Raw genomic sequence first — 20,624 nt, 5'->3', positions numbered from 1 at the left:
CCTTTGCCCATTGTGTTCACTTAGGTTCATGCTTATCACAATTTGTGGATTTTAAGCAGATCTATTGTAGCTATATCTGTTTGCGTGCTATTAATGTTTCAGACAAAATCACAGGCGAATGAAAATTGTTTAATGTCTGCAAAGTCCTAAAAAAACTCACACTTTTTGTACGTTGTTAACAACATGCTATTGCGCACCAGTGAGTCAATTAACCTATCGCGGTAGAATCGCGTTAGTAATGCGTCAACGCAGCTTGTGAGATTCTTGTTCGATTGCATGATATATGAATGGACGTGGAAAGCGCAAAATCTGAGACAAACAAAACTTAGTGTACAAAAACTCCATAGGGTTGTCTAAGAGGCGTGGCTAACTCGCAAACTGCGATAGGTCAATTTACATGAAAACTTCAAATATTTGCATATTTACGGAATGGTTGAGAACCATTTAGACTTTTACTAAAAACAAATAATGCATAAAAGCTCACGTCTCTCAGATGCACAAGCCAAGGGAGTGTTAAAGGGAATATACAACATTCGCTTTTGCTGTAATTTTCAGAAATGGATGGATGTGGGGGTTAGTATTTTATAGAAAATATTGTTACACTGACTTGTTGGACATTTCGGGTTTGTAGATGCTTGAAAAACCAAGACAAACAATCATGTTCTTGTAGTCTGGTTTTTTGACCCCACTTAAGATGAAACCGAGCAATTTGTAGATGTCGGGGAATTGTTAAGGTCAGGGAATCGGTCTAGCTGGCTTGTACCCGTTCACAGGTGTGTAATCGAATAGGAGCAGTGTTTGAAAAAAAGTCATTTTTTTTCCAACGCTGGTCGGCTGACCAGCGTTGGAAATTGATACAAAAATACCACTTTACTTGAACATGTCAGCACACCAGGTGCCATGATTTTACAGGATGCTTTATACTGTCATTCACTATAAACAGCCCAGTAAGGTATTTCGTGATAATTTGGTAGTTTTGTTTTTTGATGTTTGCAAATGTTCCCTTTAAACGTTCTATAAGCTGCTGCGCTTATTGATCTATATTTGAGGTTTTTTTAATCCAACGAAGGTCCAAAACTGCAATGAAAAGAGGTACACAAAAATATTTATATTCTTGGATTTCAATGTAAGTTTGAAATTAATTTTACATGTATTTGACAACAGTAGTGTGTGTTTTAACAACAAATTGTTTAGTTTTTCACTTGCCCTTGTGTGATATTAATTTAAAATCCTAATTTAAATGAAAAGAGCCTTTCAGAAGGAGCAAAGATGTACTAAGTATGAAGTTGTGTGCTGGAAAACCAATATCCTTGAAATGCATCGTTTTCTAATTCGTTGTTTAGCGCCATCATGCTCATAACAAGCAAATAAAAAGATAGCACATCAATGCAAAAGAAACTGTTTGCTCAGAATATTTTTTCTGTTTATCAAAGTGTTTGTCATTTGCAGCCTGCAACATGTAGCCTCATATTTCAGATTGTCAAAAATTACGTTTTTTGCTACATGTAAATGAGTTCTTCTTTACATAGTGGAGAAAGGACTAGTCTCCAATACATTTTTAATCTACAGGGCGAGTCGAAAAAAAAGCGGAACCCAAAAATTATATTTTATGTTAAAAAAAATATGTTGCACCAAACGATAAGCTACTTTTAGATGAAAAAAATTACTGAAATTGCTCAATCCATTCAAAGAATATCACACTTTAAACACAGTGACCCTAAAACCTGTTTAGTCCAAAAATGCGATTTCAAGAATCGTCGTCATAATTGACTTCAAACGTCACCAGCGATAAAACCTCTGTGGAAAAGTTAAAAATATTCAAGAAAGTCCTCTTGAAGGCATGTTTTTTTGAAGTGGATTTTATAAATCATATTGTTTGCCCAACCAGGGTTGTTTATAAAGATATTGTGTACTACACTTGTTGACAGTTGTTGAAACAAGTATTCTGTGTCATTTTCTTTGTTACTCCAAACAGTCTGAATACATACCAAACTGCTTTTTTTGTGTGGACGAAACATGTTTTAGGGTCATTGCGTTTAAATGTTGATATTCTTTGAACGGATCAAGCAATTTCAGTAAGTTTTTCATCTAAAAGTAGCGTATGAAATGGGCTTTCCGGTCATTATTATGTTTGGTGCTACATATTTTTTTAAATATGAAATATATTTGTTGGGGTTTGGGTTCTGCTTTTTTCACTCGCCCTGTACATGTAGATGCTATCAATTGCCCTTGTATTAAAATCATACACATGGCTTCAAACGAAGTAAAAAATGTATAGTCAACTAATGCAACAAACGAGTTACCATGACAACCGAGGTGAGTGTGGGTAATTGCTAATTCATGTATCCTTGAGGGCACTGTGTACATCTTCTCGACATTTTTCATTATTTTGACTCGCAAGCGACACATTGATATCGACTAGTTTTTGAGGGTCGGTTCGTGTTCATTAGTAGTCTTACTGAGAAAGGCACAGGCACCGACTAGTTTTCATGCCAGTTTGATCCGAGTATTACTTCGATTGAGTGGAACCAACATTTGGGAATCTTTGCTGTGTGGCAAGGAGGACATTCTTGCGTTGTAAACAATTTAGAGACGTATGGAATTGACATTGGGGGCCATGTTTAAGCTTTGTATTCTGCAATGGTTGCCAATTTGGGGTTTTCTGGCTGCGTCGATATCGGCTGCAAATATGATGCGATGCCCAGGCCCTGGATGGCAGCTGTGGAAGGGTTCATGCTACGTTCTCACCGATAAGACCAGCACCTGGCAAGAAGGCAAGTCGGCATGCAGGTCAATGGGCGGCCGTATGGCTGCTCCACGGTCTTCAGAAGAGAACGACTTCTTCGTATCTCTGGCTGGCCCGGGGGGGAAAGTCTGGATCGCCTGCAAATTCAACACGGCGGTAGCAGGGGGTCAGTTAGCATGTGAGGGGGTGGAGGCAGAATTTACCAAGTGGCACAATGGGGAACCCAACAACGACTCGGAAGAGTGTGTACTGCTGAAAGCCATATCGTCTGGAACCTGGTTCGACTATTCCTGTCAGAACCCGTACCCATCTGTCTGCAAGAAGAGAGCTGCAAAGCCTAGCCGCGACCTGGTCTGTTATGAAGTGGGTGAAAACGGGCGTCTGGTGGGGACAGCATAGGATGGCGGTGGCTTTACCTTGTTCCCCTAAACAGAAAGAAGCTACACTCTAACTGTGAGAGCCAGCTGAACATTCTCTTGAAACATTACAATGTAGTTCTTTTCCGGCAGCAAGAGCCAGGACAAGACTAGGTTTTACCTAGTTGTGCCGGACCCGAAAGCCTCGTTTTAAAACATTATACATGAACCCAGTCACTGTGACTCAGTCAGAGTGACCAGCCAGTGAGACAGTCAGCGACTCAGCCAGCCGGAGAATCAGTCCGTCAGTCAGACAATCAAAAACACAAAGGGCACGGTGGACTGATATGACCATAAAATATTGTAATTTCCCGCAGTTCGTCAGAACATTCCAAGGCATTTCAGAACTCTATCTGCAGCTTCTGGACAGCTTCTGGACAACTATTTTTGCAAGTTGAATGAGAAATGAATGTTTATCAGTTTGTAATGAACATTACGCGAATGATATTTGGCAACTTACTGTCAAAAGTTCCGACCACAAGCCGGATCAAGAATTAGCCATTATGTAAGTATTATTTTAATTTTCATGTGTTAGGCTTACACCACCCTAGAGAGATTAGAATTAGTGATCTGAACCTGCACAATAATTGTGATTTAAATTTTTAAAAATATGTGAATCAACATTATATTACTCTCCTGTATCAAGCACGTGTTTCTTTCCTATGAGCAAGTAAGAACCCTGCAGTTTCGTGGGCACATTGTCACAAATTCTGATCCATTTTTTTTTTTATCCATTACATATTTTTGTCTACTTATGGTTCATACTTGCTGATTAGTTTTGTGCTATTAATATGGAATCTTGATTGTCTTAGTTACATGCACTTTCCAATCAACTACAAACTTTAAAATCGTTGGTTTTTTGTGTATATTGTACACAAAATGATCTGGTACACGGTACCCTGTGGAGACATGTGCATAATAGGGAACAAAAGATTGTATACGTCTCCACAGAGCAATTTCTATGACGTGAATACGTCTCCACAAGGTTATCACGAAATAGATATATGGATTTTACTCAAACACTAGGAATTTCCAAGGTGGGTTGATCCGTCGCAAATTGAAGGATATTATGCAAGGGATATTAAGTCCGAATTTCAGCCCAGGAAATTCATTCTGCTTAAAATAGGAGCATTTTTAAACTACTTTCAAACTCTAAAATTTTAGTACACGAGAACAAAGAAATGACTCCACAAGGATACAAATTCCAGTATTTTTTGTACATGTACATGTTTCACCAGCATTGTGAGAGTTAGCATTTGCCATGCAAATCAATGTGGAAAATCTCGATCTTTTTACACCATGACCACAGTTGTGTTTCTGGTTATTTCTGAGGAAAAAATGAAGTTTTAATTATATTTTAACAAAATTACTTCACATATTCGTACTTTTGCTGTCAAGCCATGATTATCATGATGCAAGTACTATAATGATAAATGAATTACATGATTTCACTTCACATATTTTTACAACAAATTGTTGGCAAACCACAAGCACATTAGCCATATATCAGGATATATTTATTTCAGTAGTTTCTAGATACAACAAAGTCAATTGAATACTGCTTCATGCAAATTATTAGCACATTTAACTTGTAAATAGCACACAAACATACTTGTAATACTTATATAATTAATATTGTGTAATCCCTTTATACAGAACTTGTTAGAAAACAGTAAAAAGTTGACTAGAAAAGACAGATAGGGAGCTATAAAGATATATTCAGTAGCATCGGGAAGCATCATACTACTGGTGCGCATTTGAGGGTAGCACGAGAACTGCGTATCCTATTGAAGTAAAAGCCGGCCGTGAAAGAAACCCAACCCCAAAATTTAAATCCTGGAAGTTGTCTGAATGGCTTTTTAGCTTTACGGGGTAAACTGCAACTTTCGTGAGCGTCATCTGCCGCGCATTAAAATGCATATGGGGTGCTGTGGTCCAGTGGTTATGGTGTTCGACTCATGTGTCTTGGTACATAGGCTCGAATCCTTACTGTGGGAACATGGTACTTGTGCTCTTGAGCAAGGCACTTTACCATTATTGCTTCGTCTTTCAGATGGGGCGTAAAGCCGTAGGTCCCGTGTGTTGTGAAATGCACGTTAAAGAACCAGTACCACTTATCGCTAAGAGAAGGGGTTTGCCCCGGTGTTTCTGGCAGTGGCTGCAATATGTGCCGCAGCACCTTGTGAACCCTTACAAGGTGCTATGGGTCTCCTATTTCTCATAAACTTCATTTACCTGTCTTTAATACAAGACATAATTTCCAGCGTCTTGAGTACCTAATTGTTGGTAGATATACGTGCGCTATATAAGACTCCGGTATATAACTATTATATATGTGTTTGCATTTTAGTGCACAACATACAATGTAACATGAAATCTGTTTTGGTTTTCCGTGTAGCCTAGTTTCCACACAAATTGCATTCAAAACCTTTCATTTTCATTGTCTGAGAAGTTACTAAGTAATTTGTACAGTTGGTTACCGGCACCTCGTTCCATTATCTGGAACCGGTTTCTGACATCAATTGTCAAAAGTTCTCTGAATAGTCGGGTACCCAGTTCCGATGCACACACATACATCATACCCAGTATGTGAGCTTGAAGAACACGCTAACTATAAAACACATCTGGGGCCAATTTCACGGCGCTGCTAAGCACACAAATTTGCTTAGCACAAAAAAGTCTGGTTTATAAAGCAGGTTACCAGCCAAAACTCCATGTGATTTTCATGCTAAGCAAACAACAGCTGAATACTGATCACGAGCAATATACATCACGTGGAGTTTTGGCTGGTTACCTGCTTTTATAAGCCAGACTATTTTTGTGCTAAGCAAATTTTTGTGCTAAGCAGCGCCGTGAAATTGGGCCCTGTCAAGTTCAATCTCATGGTTTACAGAGCAAACTGGAAAATTCCATAAGGTTTTTATATTTTCTGTATTATTTTCCCCAGCAGAGTAGGCATTTAATAATTGGCAGCTGTGCCGATTAAACCTATATATAGGCACTTTGAGAATTAACTCAAAGGTGTTATTTGAGATAAAGAAATGTGCGTGACATCAAACAATTATTTTACCCAGGTCAATTACTCAGTAAAACAAGATAATTTTAGGAATACACACACAATGTTTAAGGATGACTAAATTTACTACTACACAAGTAGCTGGAGCACGAACACCTGTTACATTGATGATGGGCTTTTACTGTGCACTTTACCTTGTACATGTACATGGATAAGGCCAAAAAAAAGTCTCCGGTTTCTGGTATGTGCACGCGTCGCCGTAGCCATGCGCGTCGGCAAAATGAAAAAGTTTTTTTTTTTCAATGAAAGATGATGTCTCAAAACCGCCAAACTCACTGGTTTGACTGGAATTCTGCTGCTGCACAATTTTAACGTGTTTTTAGATGGGGTTATGATCGAGAATAAGCTTTATGTGGCCTCTCTGGACTCCCATATATTTGCACTAAGTTTAGTCGGGCACCATTTGCAGTCATCAGCCGACATTTGAAGCCAAAAAAAAAAAAAAAACAGGTAAAAAAAAAAAAAGCCGCATCGCCGCACCACTTTTGGGGCAAGCTCCATACCAGAAACCGAAGACTTTTTTTTTTCAGCCTAAACCTCTGTGTCACATATTTGGCTTCGTAGGTACGTAAAAAAAATACATGTTTTGCTTCTGGCAAAGGAAACCACCTGGAAATATATTCAAATTAACGTTAGCCTCTCCACAAAGGCTCAAACGCAAATATTCATGCCAGATGTTGGTAAATTAACAATTCTGTCTGGACAAAAAAAATTCAGGGCCATTGAAAGAAGCACGACATGGTTGGCTTAATATGAAATACTAAAATATCGAATATTTACATACTAGACAATTCAGTTGTATTTCAAAATTCAATTTGTAAATTAACTGATTTTACCTTTGAAAATAACCTCCCATTTGCATTTTGTGTTGTATAATTTTTACCCTTAAAGCCAAAAAAAAAAAGTCTCCGGTTTCTGGTATGGAGCTTGCCCAAAAAGTGGTGCTGTGGCGCGGGTTTTTTTGCTTCAAATGTCGGCTGATGACTGCAAATGGTGCCCGACTAAACTTAGTGCAAATATTATGGGAGACCAGAGAGGCCACATAAAGCTGATTCTCGATCATAACCCCATCTAAAACATGTTAAAATTGTGCAGCAGCAGGATTCCAGTCAAACCAGTGAGTTTGGCGGTTTTGAGACATCATCTTTCATTGAAAAAAAAAACGTTTTCATTTTGCCAGCGCGCATGGCTACGGCGACACGCGCGCATAACAGAAACCGGAGACTTTTTTTTTTGGGCTTAAAAACAAATAAGGTTTTAATTTTAATAATTTCACATGGGCTTCACCTCGGGAAAAATATAATATTTCATGGATAACCTTGGGAGGCTAGTTTTACTGCACCACTCGAAGCAGTCAATATTTGTATAATATTGCACGGCCTACTACAAGATAATATTACAAAAATAAAATTAGTTTTTGTAAGCAGGGTAAAATAAATATCAAAATATGGCAATAAACAAAACTTAATACTGTCATTCTACATTTAAATCTGTAGTTGAGGTACATGTATTTTAATTGCAACAATTTTAATCATAATACTACATCGGCAAGACAGCAGGGCAAGGGTCTGCAGAGGAAGTAGTACAAAGTTGATAAACAAACTTGAAGCAAGTATATATTTATATCATATTGGATGGCTTTGAGGTGGATACAAGAATATATTGCACGAGCTATGACAATATTGCATGAGTCGATATATTGTCATAGCTCGTGCAATATATTCTTGTATCCACCGAAAAAAAGCCATCCAATATTATTAATATCATTTATATCAGGCTGACTTTATTCGCAAGAAGCACAATTCAAGACACTGTCTTCATTACATCTTTTTTGTTTACATCAAACGTTTTGAAGCTGCCACTGTAATTGTTGACACCAGTGCACGTATACCTTGCCTTCTGTGCGCTGCATGCGCGCGGCGTGTTCCGGTTCGACGGTGTACGCGCGTGCTGCGCTCTATTGAGTGGTTGACAACTGTGACTTTCTATGCTCTTGATCGTGCGGGAACCAGTGAAAATGCCCGGATGACTGCAATAATAATATTATTGTAGTCATCAGGGTACTTTTTATGAAAGCATACAATACGCTGATTTATTTTTACCGCTGGAAGCCTGATATAGATAATAATGCCCAGTGTTGTAGTCGAGTACTTTTTTTCTGAGTACCAAGTACTGCCGAGTATTTAGGTTACCGAGTGCGAGTACTGCTATTCGAGTACGAACATTTTGATGATCGAGTACAATGTCGACATGTCGAGTACGAGTACTTTGCTGTCCAAGTACGAGTACTGTCATTTCGAGTACGAGTACTTTGACATTGAGTACTTTAAAAAAAATACTTGAGTAGTACTCGAGTACGAGTCTGAGTACTACAACACCAATATTGCCCCAAAATATGTCAAACATTTGGCATTTATATAACGATATTTCTACTCATACCGGCACATTACTAGAATACAAAATTATTGCTTATTGATGACACAAACATCACATCAGAGTAAATAAAGACTTGTCATCACAACTCAAGTCGTTAATTGATAAAAATGGAAGTACTTTCCAACATATGAGGGATTTCTAGTTTCTACCAATTTAATTATCAAATTTGATTATTATATTGTACACATACATGATCTTGCACCACTCCATTTTTTCAATCCAGTTTATGGCACACACCATGGCAAGTTTTTCTGTAACCTCATTGTTCAGTTGAGTGGGTATTCTTGGTTAAATGGAATATACAACATCTGCAAACATCAAAAAACAAAACTACCAAATTATCACAAAATACCTTACTGGACTTGTTAGTGAATGACAGTCTAAAGCATCCTGTAAAATCATGGCACCTGGTGTGCTGACATTTTCAAGAAAAGTTGTATTTTTGTATCGATTTCCAACGCCGGTCAGCCGACCAGCGTTGGAAAAAACTGACATACATGTACATGTACTTCCTCTAATTTACCATATTTAGTCAGTCTGCATTTTCTTTGCAATTGATTACACACCTGTGAACGGGTACAAGCCAGCTAGACTGATTCCCTGACCTTACAATTCCCCCGAGATCTATAAATTGCTCTGTCTCATCATGTGGGGTCAGGGAACCAGACTACAAAAACATGATTGTTTTTCTTGGTTTTTCTAGCATCTACGAACCCAAAACGTCCAACAAGTCAGTGTAACGATATTTGCTATAAAATACTAACCCCCATTCTGAAAATTACAGCAAAAGCAAATGTTGTGTATTCCCTTTCACAAAATTCTTCCCCACATTCACAAATTTTCATGGGGTGTACGGAATTATGGCCACAATATTAACATAATTTGTTTCACATCCACAAGGGATAATATATGTATTAATATTTCACATTTAACATTTATTAGTGTCACTACAGGTCTAAAAACTATTGAAAATATGTACATTCTTCTCAATTTGTAAAATGACACACAACTTATCCTAGCTCAATACACACACATAAATAAAGTTAATGTCATCAATAACTTAAAAAATATGTCGAAAAGTGAATTCTAGTAGTTTATTAAAAGAGACTAATTAAAGTAGCAATAGAGGTCTCTCTGAAATGACATCATTTCCTACAGACCAGCCACGTGCATCGCCATTTTGAGCGTCAACTTGCATAACGCGCATTGGCTGCGTCGCATTTCGAACACATTTTGAGCAACAAGCGCGCGTGTTTGGATCATTAACAACACTGCGTGATGCGTGCTTGATTGCGTTAAATACACAGTTGCAGTTCTCCTACAGAGATGGCCGTCTTTCAGAGAGACCTATTAAATTGTATGTGTTTATTTCAGGCATGTCATGTGGCAAGATATAGAGGTTAAATACTTCGAAGAATGACAAATGCTACTTGTTGACAATGTTGACAAGATTTGTGGATATTTCAGCGGATTACTGTTGGATTATAACGTCATAGTAAATTTCTCAAGTTTTATATGTAAACTCAAACATCCTACAAATTGGAATTGTGAAATCCTTTAACTGGCACGCAACTGGCAAGTAACCAAAAGAGGGAATTCCAAGGTTTACAAGACTTTATACGGTGATTTTCAATTTTTAATGGCTTCATCAGTACATTCCAATTATGGCAAGTGATGGCATAAACGACAAATTCGTCTGTGAAACACGCATCAATGTCTGATTCGCTGAATACAAAAGAAGATTTGTAAAAAGTATTGCAAATATGGTTTGAAAACCGGATACGCCAATTGGGCTTCACCGTGTTCGCTGATAATCAATGTAGTGATTACTATCAAACTTTAAGCGTGCAGCTGCATGAATGACTTGTACAGGATCGTTTCCCGACCACTGCGCATGATTGTCATCGAGTCAAGTATAATAAGTCAACATGCACTTCAGGTCACAAGTTTCAAGGAAAGCCTCGGTCTTGGCTCCCTTCATAAAGCTTGTCACTTGAGTTGCGAATGGATGACTTGTGACGGACTTGCGCATCCTGGCAAGATGCCAGATGCTGATGCCAGGCTGACGGGCGGGACGCGCGTCACGTGGTTACAGCCCGATAGTCTGAAGGTTCGATAGTCCGAAGGTTCTCTAGTCCAAAGGGTCATTAGTCCGAAGGTTCGTTCGTCCGAAGGTTCAATAGTCCGAAGGTTCGATAATCCGAAGGTTCGATAGTCTGAATAGAAGATAGGCTTCGATAGTCCGAATTGAGAATACGGTTCGATAGTCCGAATGGGCAATACGGTTCGTCAGTATGACACTTCGGACTATCGGACCTTACTGTTGATTCGGACTATCGGACCTTATTGTCGATTTGGACTATCGGACCTTATTGTCAATTCAGAATAATGAACCTTGGGACTTTTGCACCTTATTTTCGTTTCGGACTATTGAACCTTCGGACTGATTAACCTTATTCTAAATTCAGACTATCAAACCTTCAGACTGATGAACCTTCGGACTAATGAACCTTCAGACTATTGCATCAAATGTTCGGATTAACGAACCTTATTTTCATTTTTGGACTAACGAACCCCCTCTTATGGGAATTTTGTGCATTCGGACTATCGAACCTTCGGACTAAAGAACCTTCGGACTATCGGACCTTCGGACGGCCCCCCGTCACTTGATCCTACTTCAACCAACCGGAGAGGAGATCGATGGGCAAGGGGAAGATGATGGTGGAGTTTCTCTCGGCTGAGATGGCGTTGAGGGTCTGGAGGTAGCGGAGCTGGATGGCCCTGGGTGACTGGGCGAGGATGTCCGCAGCCTCCTTCAGGGCGCGGGATGCGTTCTGCTCTCCCTGCGCGGCAATCACCTGCAAAGATCAGAAGCAAAAGGTACTGATTATCCCCTTACCTTCCCAAATCCTCCAAAATCATCTTTGCAAAATGGAGGATTTTGCAGGATTGAGGCTATATGGCATGAAGGTGTGCCTATATAAATATATATCTGCTTATGTCTCGAATTAATCTACCAGTATGATTAAATAATACAATCGGTGTGGCTGATTTTGGAGGATGCACTTTGTCAAGGTCTTAGGCCGGACCTTGTGTTATTTATGCTCAGCTGTGCATAAATGTAGGCCTACATTTTACTTGAAATCCTCCGCACTGCTCCAGGATGTCACTGGCACGCTAATAAGGGCACGCTAATAAGACACGCAGCGGCCCGGAGCTATACGATCTTTGCGTAGTTAGACCATAGCACGCGTTATAGCAGTACAAAATTTGCCTTTGAAGTGGATGCAGTTGCCTTGATGATTTTTTGCATTGTTTTAAGAACTACAAATGGCAAAGATCTACTTGGATGTTATATAAAACAAATAATGAATGTTTTGCATTCGCGCAATGGTGGGAATATTTTCATTCGTTGAAAGATGGAATGCTTCGCCTCGTTGAATGGAACATTCAATCTTTCAACTCATGAAAATATTCTCACCATTGCACTCATAAGAGAGAGCTACACAATATTCCTCGCTCCAACTTGCTCTAGGTTGCTACTGACCTTTGCTCTCGCCTCACGAGAGGCTTCAGCCTCGGCTGCCATGGCGCGCTGCATCTGAACAGGCAGACGAACATCCTTACTGTAAACAAAATAAAGTTAATAAATCTAAAGCTTAAATGTAGAGTAGATCATTTGCAGCTATCCAAAAAGTAACTGATGTAATTATTGTTGAAAAGCTTACTTGGTTTAAAGATAGTAATGGGACTAAACTCCCTGTGAAATGGCTCTTTCTGGCATGCTGTCATTTTGAAGACCACAATAAAAGGTCATTTCCAAAGATGCGTCAAGTGACGCATATTTGGAAATTTCCATTAGTAGTAGGTTTGTAATTCGGCGAACCCTCGGATGCGCGCAGATGTTGACACGAGGCACACGGTTGCTTTTTTTCATCAGTTCGGTGCGTGTCATCGCGAAGTTGCAATCGGCCGAATGAGAATTGTCCCGGATGTGTCCCTGACGCAATTCAAAACAGGACTTGACCAACTTTTGAATTGAAACCGAGATCCCAGAATTTTGTTTTCTCGGAATGTATAGCATTCACAGAGCTACAAAAATTCATCAGGTTAGTTGTTAAGAACCCGTCTTGAGATTTTGAGCACTTTTGTTGCTTCCAATGAAAAAAACCCACAAATGACAAATGATCTACCCTACCTTGAACCATGAATAACCTTGGAATAATGGAAGAATAAATGAGATAGCAAATTGTCCTTTGAAAGTATTGACATTTTGGAACGGTTAGAAACAAGAAATAATTTCATCCTTAACGACTTGCAATTGAAAACTGCAGGAGACCCAATATTTGCTTTCTCCTGAAGGATGTTGACCTCTGAATCAACAACACAGTACACTTGAGACCTTGAGAACTGAAAAAAAATCTAAATTGGCTTTTACCCTCAAGGATGTTAGGCTTTGAAACTAATGACAGGTTAGATATTGGAAACTGCAGGCAACCAAAATCATTGTGTTATTTTGAAGGATGCTGGAACAACTCCTGTCTCGCTTACTATTGCAGATGTCCAAACCACATGACCACTATTGCCACAGAGTCCAATCTGATATAGCAGAGCGTAGTCCACTGGGTACAGTGTTCGACCCACGTCACGTGGGTTCCAAACCTGACGGGCAACACAGTGCTTGTGTTCTTAGGCAAGACACTTTACTACAATTGCCCCTCTCCACTCAGGAGTATAAATGGGTACCTGTGAGGGTGGGACCAAATTGTGCTGATCTCAAGCTGCTTCAGAAAAAAATGGTCTCATGGCCTGATGAACAGGGGTAATAATTGTGAAGCGCTTTAAGACCTTTGGTATAAAGCGATATATATGCAACACATTATATGTGTAAAGGTACCGTTAAGGAGACATGGTATTGTAATTTCTTCGACCTGTGGGAGACAGCGATCATTAGGGAGACATTTTTATGTCTCCCTAATGTCACAGCCCCCCTTTAGAGGCAAAATTGTACTTTCGCAATTAGGTTATTTTTGTTGCTCGTAGTCTAATTAGTCAACATACCGAAATTCGTGGAAAAAGGACAAGGGAATATTGGGTTAGGGCACATTTAAATTTGAAAAATTGTGTGCACAAGTCTATGGGAAAATCTCTCTAATAACCCATTCCCGGTAGTTATCTTACATCTCGACTCGCTCCACTTTGACCCCCCAAGGGTCCGTGGCCACATCCAGGAGTGCCTTCAGGGTGGCGCTAATCTCCTCCCGGTGGCTCAGCACCTCCGCTAGGGTCTTGGTGCCCAGAACGTTGCGCAAGGTGGTGGCAGCGAGCAGCTCCGTGGAGCGCTTGTAGTTCTCTACGTTCAGGACGGCCATGGTGGGATTGGAGACGCGGAAATAGACCACGGCGTCCACTGTGACAGTCACGCTGTCCTTAGACAGAACCTGCAGAAAAACAACCCCGAGAAAAATAGCCTCATTACAAAATGATTGTGGAAATGAAGGACAAATCATTTTGTGGATGCCAACAGCGAGATGATAAACCATTAAAAAGTTACAAGTAATTTTGTGGCAGCTGCACGTCTTTTTTGGGGGGGGGGGGGGGGGATGGCCTTATTGTTAGCATTCGTTACGCATGATCAAAGGCTCAGGGGTTCAAATCCAGCTGCTGGTTGTGTGTTGTATCCTTAGGCAAGGCACTTAACCCCAACCTGCCTCTCTCCACCGAGTACCATAATAAATAATAATAATAATTTGGGAGGCTAATCATCCTTACTCGCAGCTGGTATGCTGAATTGCGAAGGATGCGGCTACAACGTGGTCGGGCCGCTGGCACATAAAGGCGCCTATGGCTGCCGGCCACATCAACCCATATATGACCACAGCCAGTGTTTGATTTTTCCGGAGGGAGGAAAACCGGAGGGTCCGGAGAAAAACCCTTGTGGCACAGGAGAGAACCAACGCACAACTCTACTCACTTGTGATCCCCGGCCAGGAATCGAACCGTGGTCACTTTGGTGAGAGGCGAGCGCTTTACGCACAAGCCACCCATGCCACCCATAACCTGTGATGGACTGGCATCCCATCTGGGGGGGGGGGGATGGAAATACTCTCAGTCGTTTTATGCCAAGGAGAGCGGGGATAAACACCAACTCACCTCCTGAGGGGGAACATCAAAGGATAGGGTCCTGAGATCAATCACACGGATCTCATCGATGCAGGGGATGATGACAAAGAGACCGGGTCCCTTCGGGCCGCCGGGGAGAAGACGACCAGCACGGAAGATGATGGCACGCTCATACTCTGCAACTGTCTGGAGATTGAAGGCAAAGAGAAATCAAGTTCTCATAGGTCAATCACAAGTTTATCATGAGTCAATCATAAGTCAATCATAAGTCAATCACAAGTCAATCACAAGTCAATCACAAGTCAATCACAAGTCAGATGAGATTTGAAGGTTTGACACAAACCTTCAAATCACAAGATAATCACAAGTCAATCACAAGTCAATCACAAGTCAATCACAAGTCAATAACAAGTCAATCAAAAGTCAATCACAAGTCAATCACAAGTTAATCATAAGTCAATTACAAGTCAATCGTAAGTCAATCACAAGTCAATCATAAGTCAATCATAAGTCAATCACAAAGCAATCACCAAGCAATGCCAATTAGTCCAGAACAAGTCAATCTCAATTCAATGACAAGGTAATAATAGTCAGTTTCAACTTCTTATTATTATTCACGGCCTTCTTTCAAGCCTCCTTCATGACATTTCTCTCAACTTGGATATATACTGGGCACTGATTCTAATAAAATTCTTATAAAATATTTTTTTGGAGGGGGAGAAATCTTTTTTTCCCGTAAGAGTAAACTTTGTTTTCATATGCAAATTTTCCTTTTCCCCTTCATACATATTCAATATCAGTTAGGACTTGGTATGCATCTTTGTACATGTCCTGCATGAAGTGACTTTTTTTGAGTTGGGTGGGGTTCTTTGTGTTTGGTCATCAGTTGGGCGTGTCTGTGTGTGTTGAGTGTATAGAGCTGTGGATGGTACTCCTACTACTGCTGCTTCTATGCCATTTTTGTACAGACTTTCAGACTTCTGATTTCACATAGCTGTTTGTGTAAGCCTTTGGCTGATTCTGCAACCTTTTGCAGCATTTTCAAGCAGTGAAGCTGGGGCATTAAGGCTCCAATGTTGCCAGCAAGCAGGACCAGTACTGAGAGTCCCAAATTTTCGGACTAGACCAGGTGTAGGAGAACACACTGCAAAACTGTAAGTCAAACCTCTCTTTTCCTAAAAATTATCATGGACTATTTTTTCACTTGTTTCATTCAATTTCCTGCATTAGTTTTGAAGAATTGACATCAAATTTGTGGTAGAATGTGAAAAGATTTTAGACTTGAACCACTTTTGAGGGAAAGAATGCTGCAACCTGACGCCACTTTTTTCTTCATATATCATCTCAATGAAGGTCAGTCATTGCAAAAATGATGATAAGACATGAATCTGGGACTGAGAAACATTTCCCATTTTGTTAGGAGATACTTAGAAAATTTTCTAGACTCTTCGTAGACTTTGTACACAACCGCTGAAGTGGCGTCAGGTTACAATATTTTTTCCTTTTGAATATTGTCTGTATTGAGTATTTAATATGTATTTTGCAGAAAGCCAAATCTTGGATTTCAGCACCTCCATGGTACAATGCAATTCTCCTTCTAAGCTACCGTACTTCTTGGGATCATGATGGCCAGTTTACCCAGACAGGGACCCACGATAGCAGCTAGACACATGCCACTCATCTACCAACTGGTCCGAGGCCAAGCACTACAGGTAAGACAACCCATTTATTAACTCCCCTGCTGTTTAAAAGGTCACAAAAAGTCAAAGTTTCCTTCCACTTCCCATGGTATACTTGACCAATTTTGACCCAAGTAACGGCATGGCTCAGAGTAGTCCGAAAATGTGGGACTCTCAAGTCTCAATACTGTGTATGGGCTCAGAGTGCATGTTTGCATAGGAAGGTTAACCAGTGTCAATTTCCAAACAACTGAGCTGTGCAGTACATAAGGACTCTTCACACTAGAGCCTCTCAACCCGTGGTCAACTCAACCCTAGGTGAACCCAGGGCCGCCCATGTTGAGTTTTGTCATTTTTCAACCGCGTCCAACCTGGCATAGTTTCACACTTGTTTCGTGCAAACCGAGCTTATTTGGCCTCGGGCCAGCTCAACCCAAACGATTCACACTTATGCAGCGTCTACTCAGGCCGAGTGGTTGTTAGGCACTTTGGAATTCCTAGTCGTTCAAAAGTAAGAGAAGTGGAAATGTAGGGAAAAAATTCCGTATACGGTCTTCACTTCTGAGCCGCTAAACATGTCAATTTTCACCTCACCTGGTGATTTCATTGAAGACGAATCCTGGAGGCTTTACAAAACTGAAAACATCTCGGGGAAAAAGGTGTTTCTAGAGCTCATTTTAAGTGCCATATTGACAATGATTGAAGAGACCAGGCAGGCAACTGGGAATTTAGAAAAAAAACGAGGTAATTCCAAACCACACAAGACTTTGTACAATGTTTTTTTAATTTGTAATGGTATTCATGAGAAGTTAAAAACGAGGAAATCAGCAGATCCCAGGAAAAATTGCATGCCTGAGAGACTGGAAGTCTGCGGTGCGCATGACAACGCACCGACCAATAACACTGCAATACCTCATCTTGAATATTTAAATTTCTCACAAATATTTAATTTAATAAATATTTAATTAGTCTTACTTCAATGGATACCTTAAATACATCTAATTGGCCATCACACGCTATCAAGTGGTCGTGTGGTCGAGTGGTTAAGGCCAGTGTGTTTATAAATAATGATAGTTTCTGCCCTCCTGGGTTTTATTCCCCAAGGATGTCTGTGAAGTAAGTAACTGATTAATAAAGAGGAATGGAGGAGGGAGAGAGGGTGAGATTCTGAGTCGAGGAGGGAAAGTGGAGGAAATAACCATAATAGGATGTAACTTTTTGGCGCTTGAAAATTTCTTGAAAATTTTTTGGAATTCTTTTCAAAATATCAACTCATATTTGAAGTAATAGGAGTAAGTGGAATGATCAGAAGTGTGATTTCAAATTTTGGAAACTTGTACGAATACTGTCAATCATATCAATTTACCTTTTTTTGTGTGTGTGTTTAACTTTGAAATTTATAAGGGATTTCACCTTGTGAATATTTTGGAAGGAGTAACTGCTGAAAACGTTGGCGTGTGAACAGCTAGAACAAGTTGTTGATATTTTTTTTATTACATAAATCAGAATTTAAAAATAGTTGGTGTATTTAGAAATTACTTGTTTTTAAGAATTAATTGTATATTGTACAGTTGTTTTGCGCTGCTTTTGTTTGACTTGTAACAAGTCAATCACAAGTCAATCACACATCAATCACAAGTCATCTCAAGTCAATCACTGTCACACGTTAATCACAAGTCAATGACAAGTCAATCACACGTCTATCACAAGTCAATCAATCACAAATGTTTAAATGATAGGGAAAAACAGCATTCATATATTTACATAAATTACAGATACATTGTAAGCAAATCTTACATTTACATGTACATATAAGATCAAGTACATGTACCTTGATCTTTCACACAATTTTACTATAATAAATCTGTGTAAATTGCATTTGTAAATTTACGAGATAATTTTTTTTAAAAGTAGTTAACAACTCATGAAACAATTTCAGACCCCACTCTACATTTATATTATAATATGCAAATGTATTCCAGCAGAGATTTACAATTTTCAAATACACTTCGAAACAATTTGTAAACATTTCTGAAGATTGTTTTTCTCATTCCTGTAAGTCAACATTGTGCAACATAAGTCTTTATTTGTTTTTATATTTCTGAATAAAAAGATATGATGATTTTCTAGATTGGATCTCTAGGGTAACCAGAAACAGTTACACAGGTTATTTGTTTTTCTTGGCCTAAAAACTGGCTATGGTCCAGAGAGTTGCTCTTCTGCAATGTGCACATACCTTGAATATCATACAAACGGAGATGGGAAGAGTGATGACGATCAGAACAATAGAGAAGAACATGAGGATGTAGATGCAGCAACCAAGACTAATTTCATCAGACTCTGCACCTGAGATGGGTTCAAAACCAGCAAACAAACAAATAAATTATACTTCCGTTCAACTTTTTTGGTGACAAATTGATTTTTTTCATTTTCTTTCTGAAAAGTCAGAGACAGTAAAAAAAAGCTTAAAATCAGCTGTTTTGATATATTAAAGGTTAAAGCGCGTAAGCAGTGCCCTAGTGTAATGTCTCTCCCCCCCCCCCTTTTTTTGAATTTTCAAGCAATCCACGGCCAGGATATTTTTTTGGATTTTGATAATCCCCTATCAATCATATCCCCCCCCCCCCACTCACTCGCCAGCACAGACATGACAGATTCATGCCACTGTAGGCACAGCTGGCTTATCAATCACCTACAGTCAAAGCATAGTCATATCAAGTTACATAAACAGTCACAACCAGTCAATCCTACTTTAGGCGAAGTAAAAAAAAAAAACATGTTTAGCGTCCCCGCCCGCTTCCTTTTTAGAGGCCGCCTCCTTTTTTTTTTTTTTTTTTTTTTTTTTTTAAAGACAAAAATTGATAAATTTTAACGATCTCTGCGCAGAAGAGATGTTCGGTTCTGCATAGTTACATCATTTTGGTCTCGTTTTCTGTTGCATCTTGCCCATAAGAAGCCAATATGTCATTTCCTGAGTCCAAGTGGCGGCCATTTTGAAAAAAGCTGATAACCATCTTGAAAAATAGCCCGGCCGCGTTGTCTTGAAAAATGTGTCGGGCGGCCATTTTGAAAAGAAAAAAAAAAAAAAAAAGGGCCTCCTCCTTCCTTTTTGTCAAAGAGGCAGGACGCTAAACATGTTTTTTTTTTTTTGCCTTATGTAGCCTAGGCTGCAATCTTGTGCAGGCCTAGGCCTATTGTATTTTTAACTGTTGAAAACAATCACTTGGATTGATTGATTAAATTGTGCTTTCCCTCTTCTTGAAGAGAGAGAAAAAATAGCAGTTAAGTAACCTTCTCCTTGGCTTTCATGTTTTATTTATAAATAAAGTAGGCAATAAGACATCGTCCAACCTGGGCCGGCTTACTGACAGTCTAGTTCTTTATCATTGTGCGTAGACTGTGCTGCCTGTAATGTATTGTTTGCTATGCGCCAGTGCACAAACCCTACGGAATCCTTTACCTTGGTCATGTCGAGCAACGTACAGTCTCTCATGATCGTGCGGATGATCTTCAAGCTTTGTTTGCTTCACGTTGCACGATGTGGTAGCCATGGTTTCCACTTCCGGAGATCAACCAACAACCCCCTTTAATTCAAATTCACAGTTTAATCAAAATCCTTCCACATCTCCGAACAGAATTCACGAAAATGTTTGACATAAATTTCAGATTCGCGATATTATAAAACTAAAAGCAAAATAATTCACTTTCGCTAGTATATGGTGGCGTTTAGTATTGCATGCCTCAATTCGGATATTGAATTAAAGTAGGTCAGGGTATAAGACTATTTAGACTCGCTACCAGTCCGACCGCAAGCAGTCTAGTGAAAAAAACCGGGGTTAGGATTTTCTTCAGTTGTAGGTCAGAACTTGAAATGAGATTACCTTTTGTGTTTGCATAAAAAAATTGACGGCCTGCCGCCAGCACGGGGCCTGATGCGGCATTGGGTAGGCAGGCCTTAGGTCTACAGTGTTTAAGTACACTTTTGCTTACCCTGGCCGGTTTGGAATGTTTGATTGTCTTTGTTTTTCTGTCCCTCTATCACCTCTCTCCTGTCAAACTGTCCCCCCCCCCTCCCTCCCCCCCCCCCCGGCCCATTCTTCGCATCCTTCAGTCCCATCAGTCTTGTCTGGTCATACTTTTTCAATTTT

At 39.7% G+C, this 20,624-nt stretch overlaps 3 protein-coding genes across 3 annotated transcripts in view; 2 read left to right on the top strand and 1 right to left on the bottom strand.

Moving 5' to 3' along the window:
• Window positions 1-2,273: 2,273 nt before the first annotated feature.
• LOC119734927 (C-type lectin domain family 4 member A-like) lies at window positions 2,274-3,434 on the top strand. Its single transcript, XM_038208568.1, has one exon. The coding sequence runs from the start codon at window positions 2,597-2,599 to the stop codon at window positions 3,143-3,145; it is 549 nt and encodes a 182-aa protein (XP_038064496.1). The 5' UTR covers window positions 2,274-2,596; the 3' UTR covers window positions 3,146-3,434.
• Window positions 3,435-11,264: 7,830 nt separating this feature from the next.
• Window positions 11,265-20,160, bottom strand: LOC119734781 (mechanosensory protein 2-like). Its single transcript, XM_038208332.1, has 6 exons — window positions 19,937-20,160; window positions 18,713-18,822; window positions 14,828-14,983; window positions 13,856-14,115; window positions 12,222-12,300; window positions 11,265-11,532 (listed from the first exon to the last, which is right to left on the bottom strand). Exons 1-6 carry the CDS (start codon window positions 20,025-20,027, stop codon window positions 11,347-11,349), a joined length of 882 nt encoding a protein of 293 aa, XP_038064260.1. The 5' UTR covers window positions 20,028-20,160; the 3' UTR covers window positions 11,265-11,346.
• Window positions 16,350-20,624, top strand: part of LOC119734779 (CMP-N-acetylneuraminate-poly-alpha-2,8-sialyltransferase-like) — a 31,577-nt gene continuing 27,302 nt past the window's right edge. The window contains exon 1 of the mRNA XM_038208329.1: window positions 16,350-16,509. The gene's annotated coding sequence lies outside the window, so the exon portion shown is untranslated. The remainder of the gene's footprint in view (window positions 16,510-20,624) is intronic.

The sequence above is a fragment of the Patiria miniata genome, unplaced genomic scaffold, assembly GCF_015706575.1.
Source record: "Patiria miniata isolate m_02_andy unplaced genomic scaffold, ASM1570657v1 HiC_scaffold_28, whole genome shotgun sequence".
Taxonomy (NCBI): Eukaryota; Metazoa; Echinodermata; class Asteroidea; order Valvatida; family Asterinidae; genus Patiria; species Patiria miniata.
Note: the sequence above shows the minus strand (reverse complement) of the source record. Positions and strands in the feature narration are given on the sequence as shown.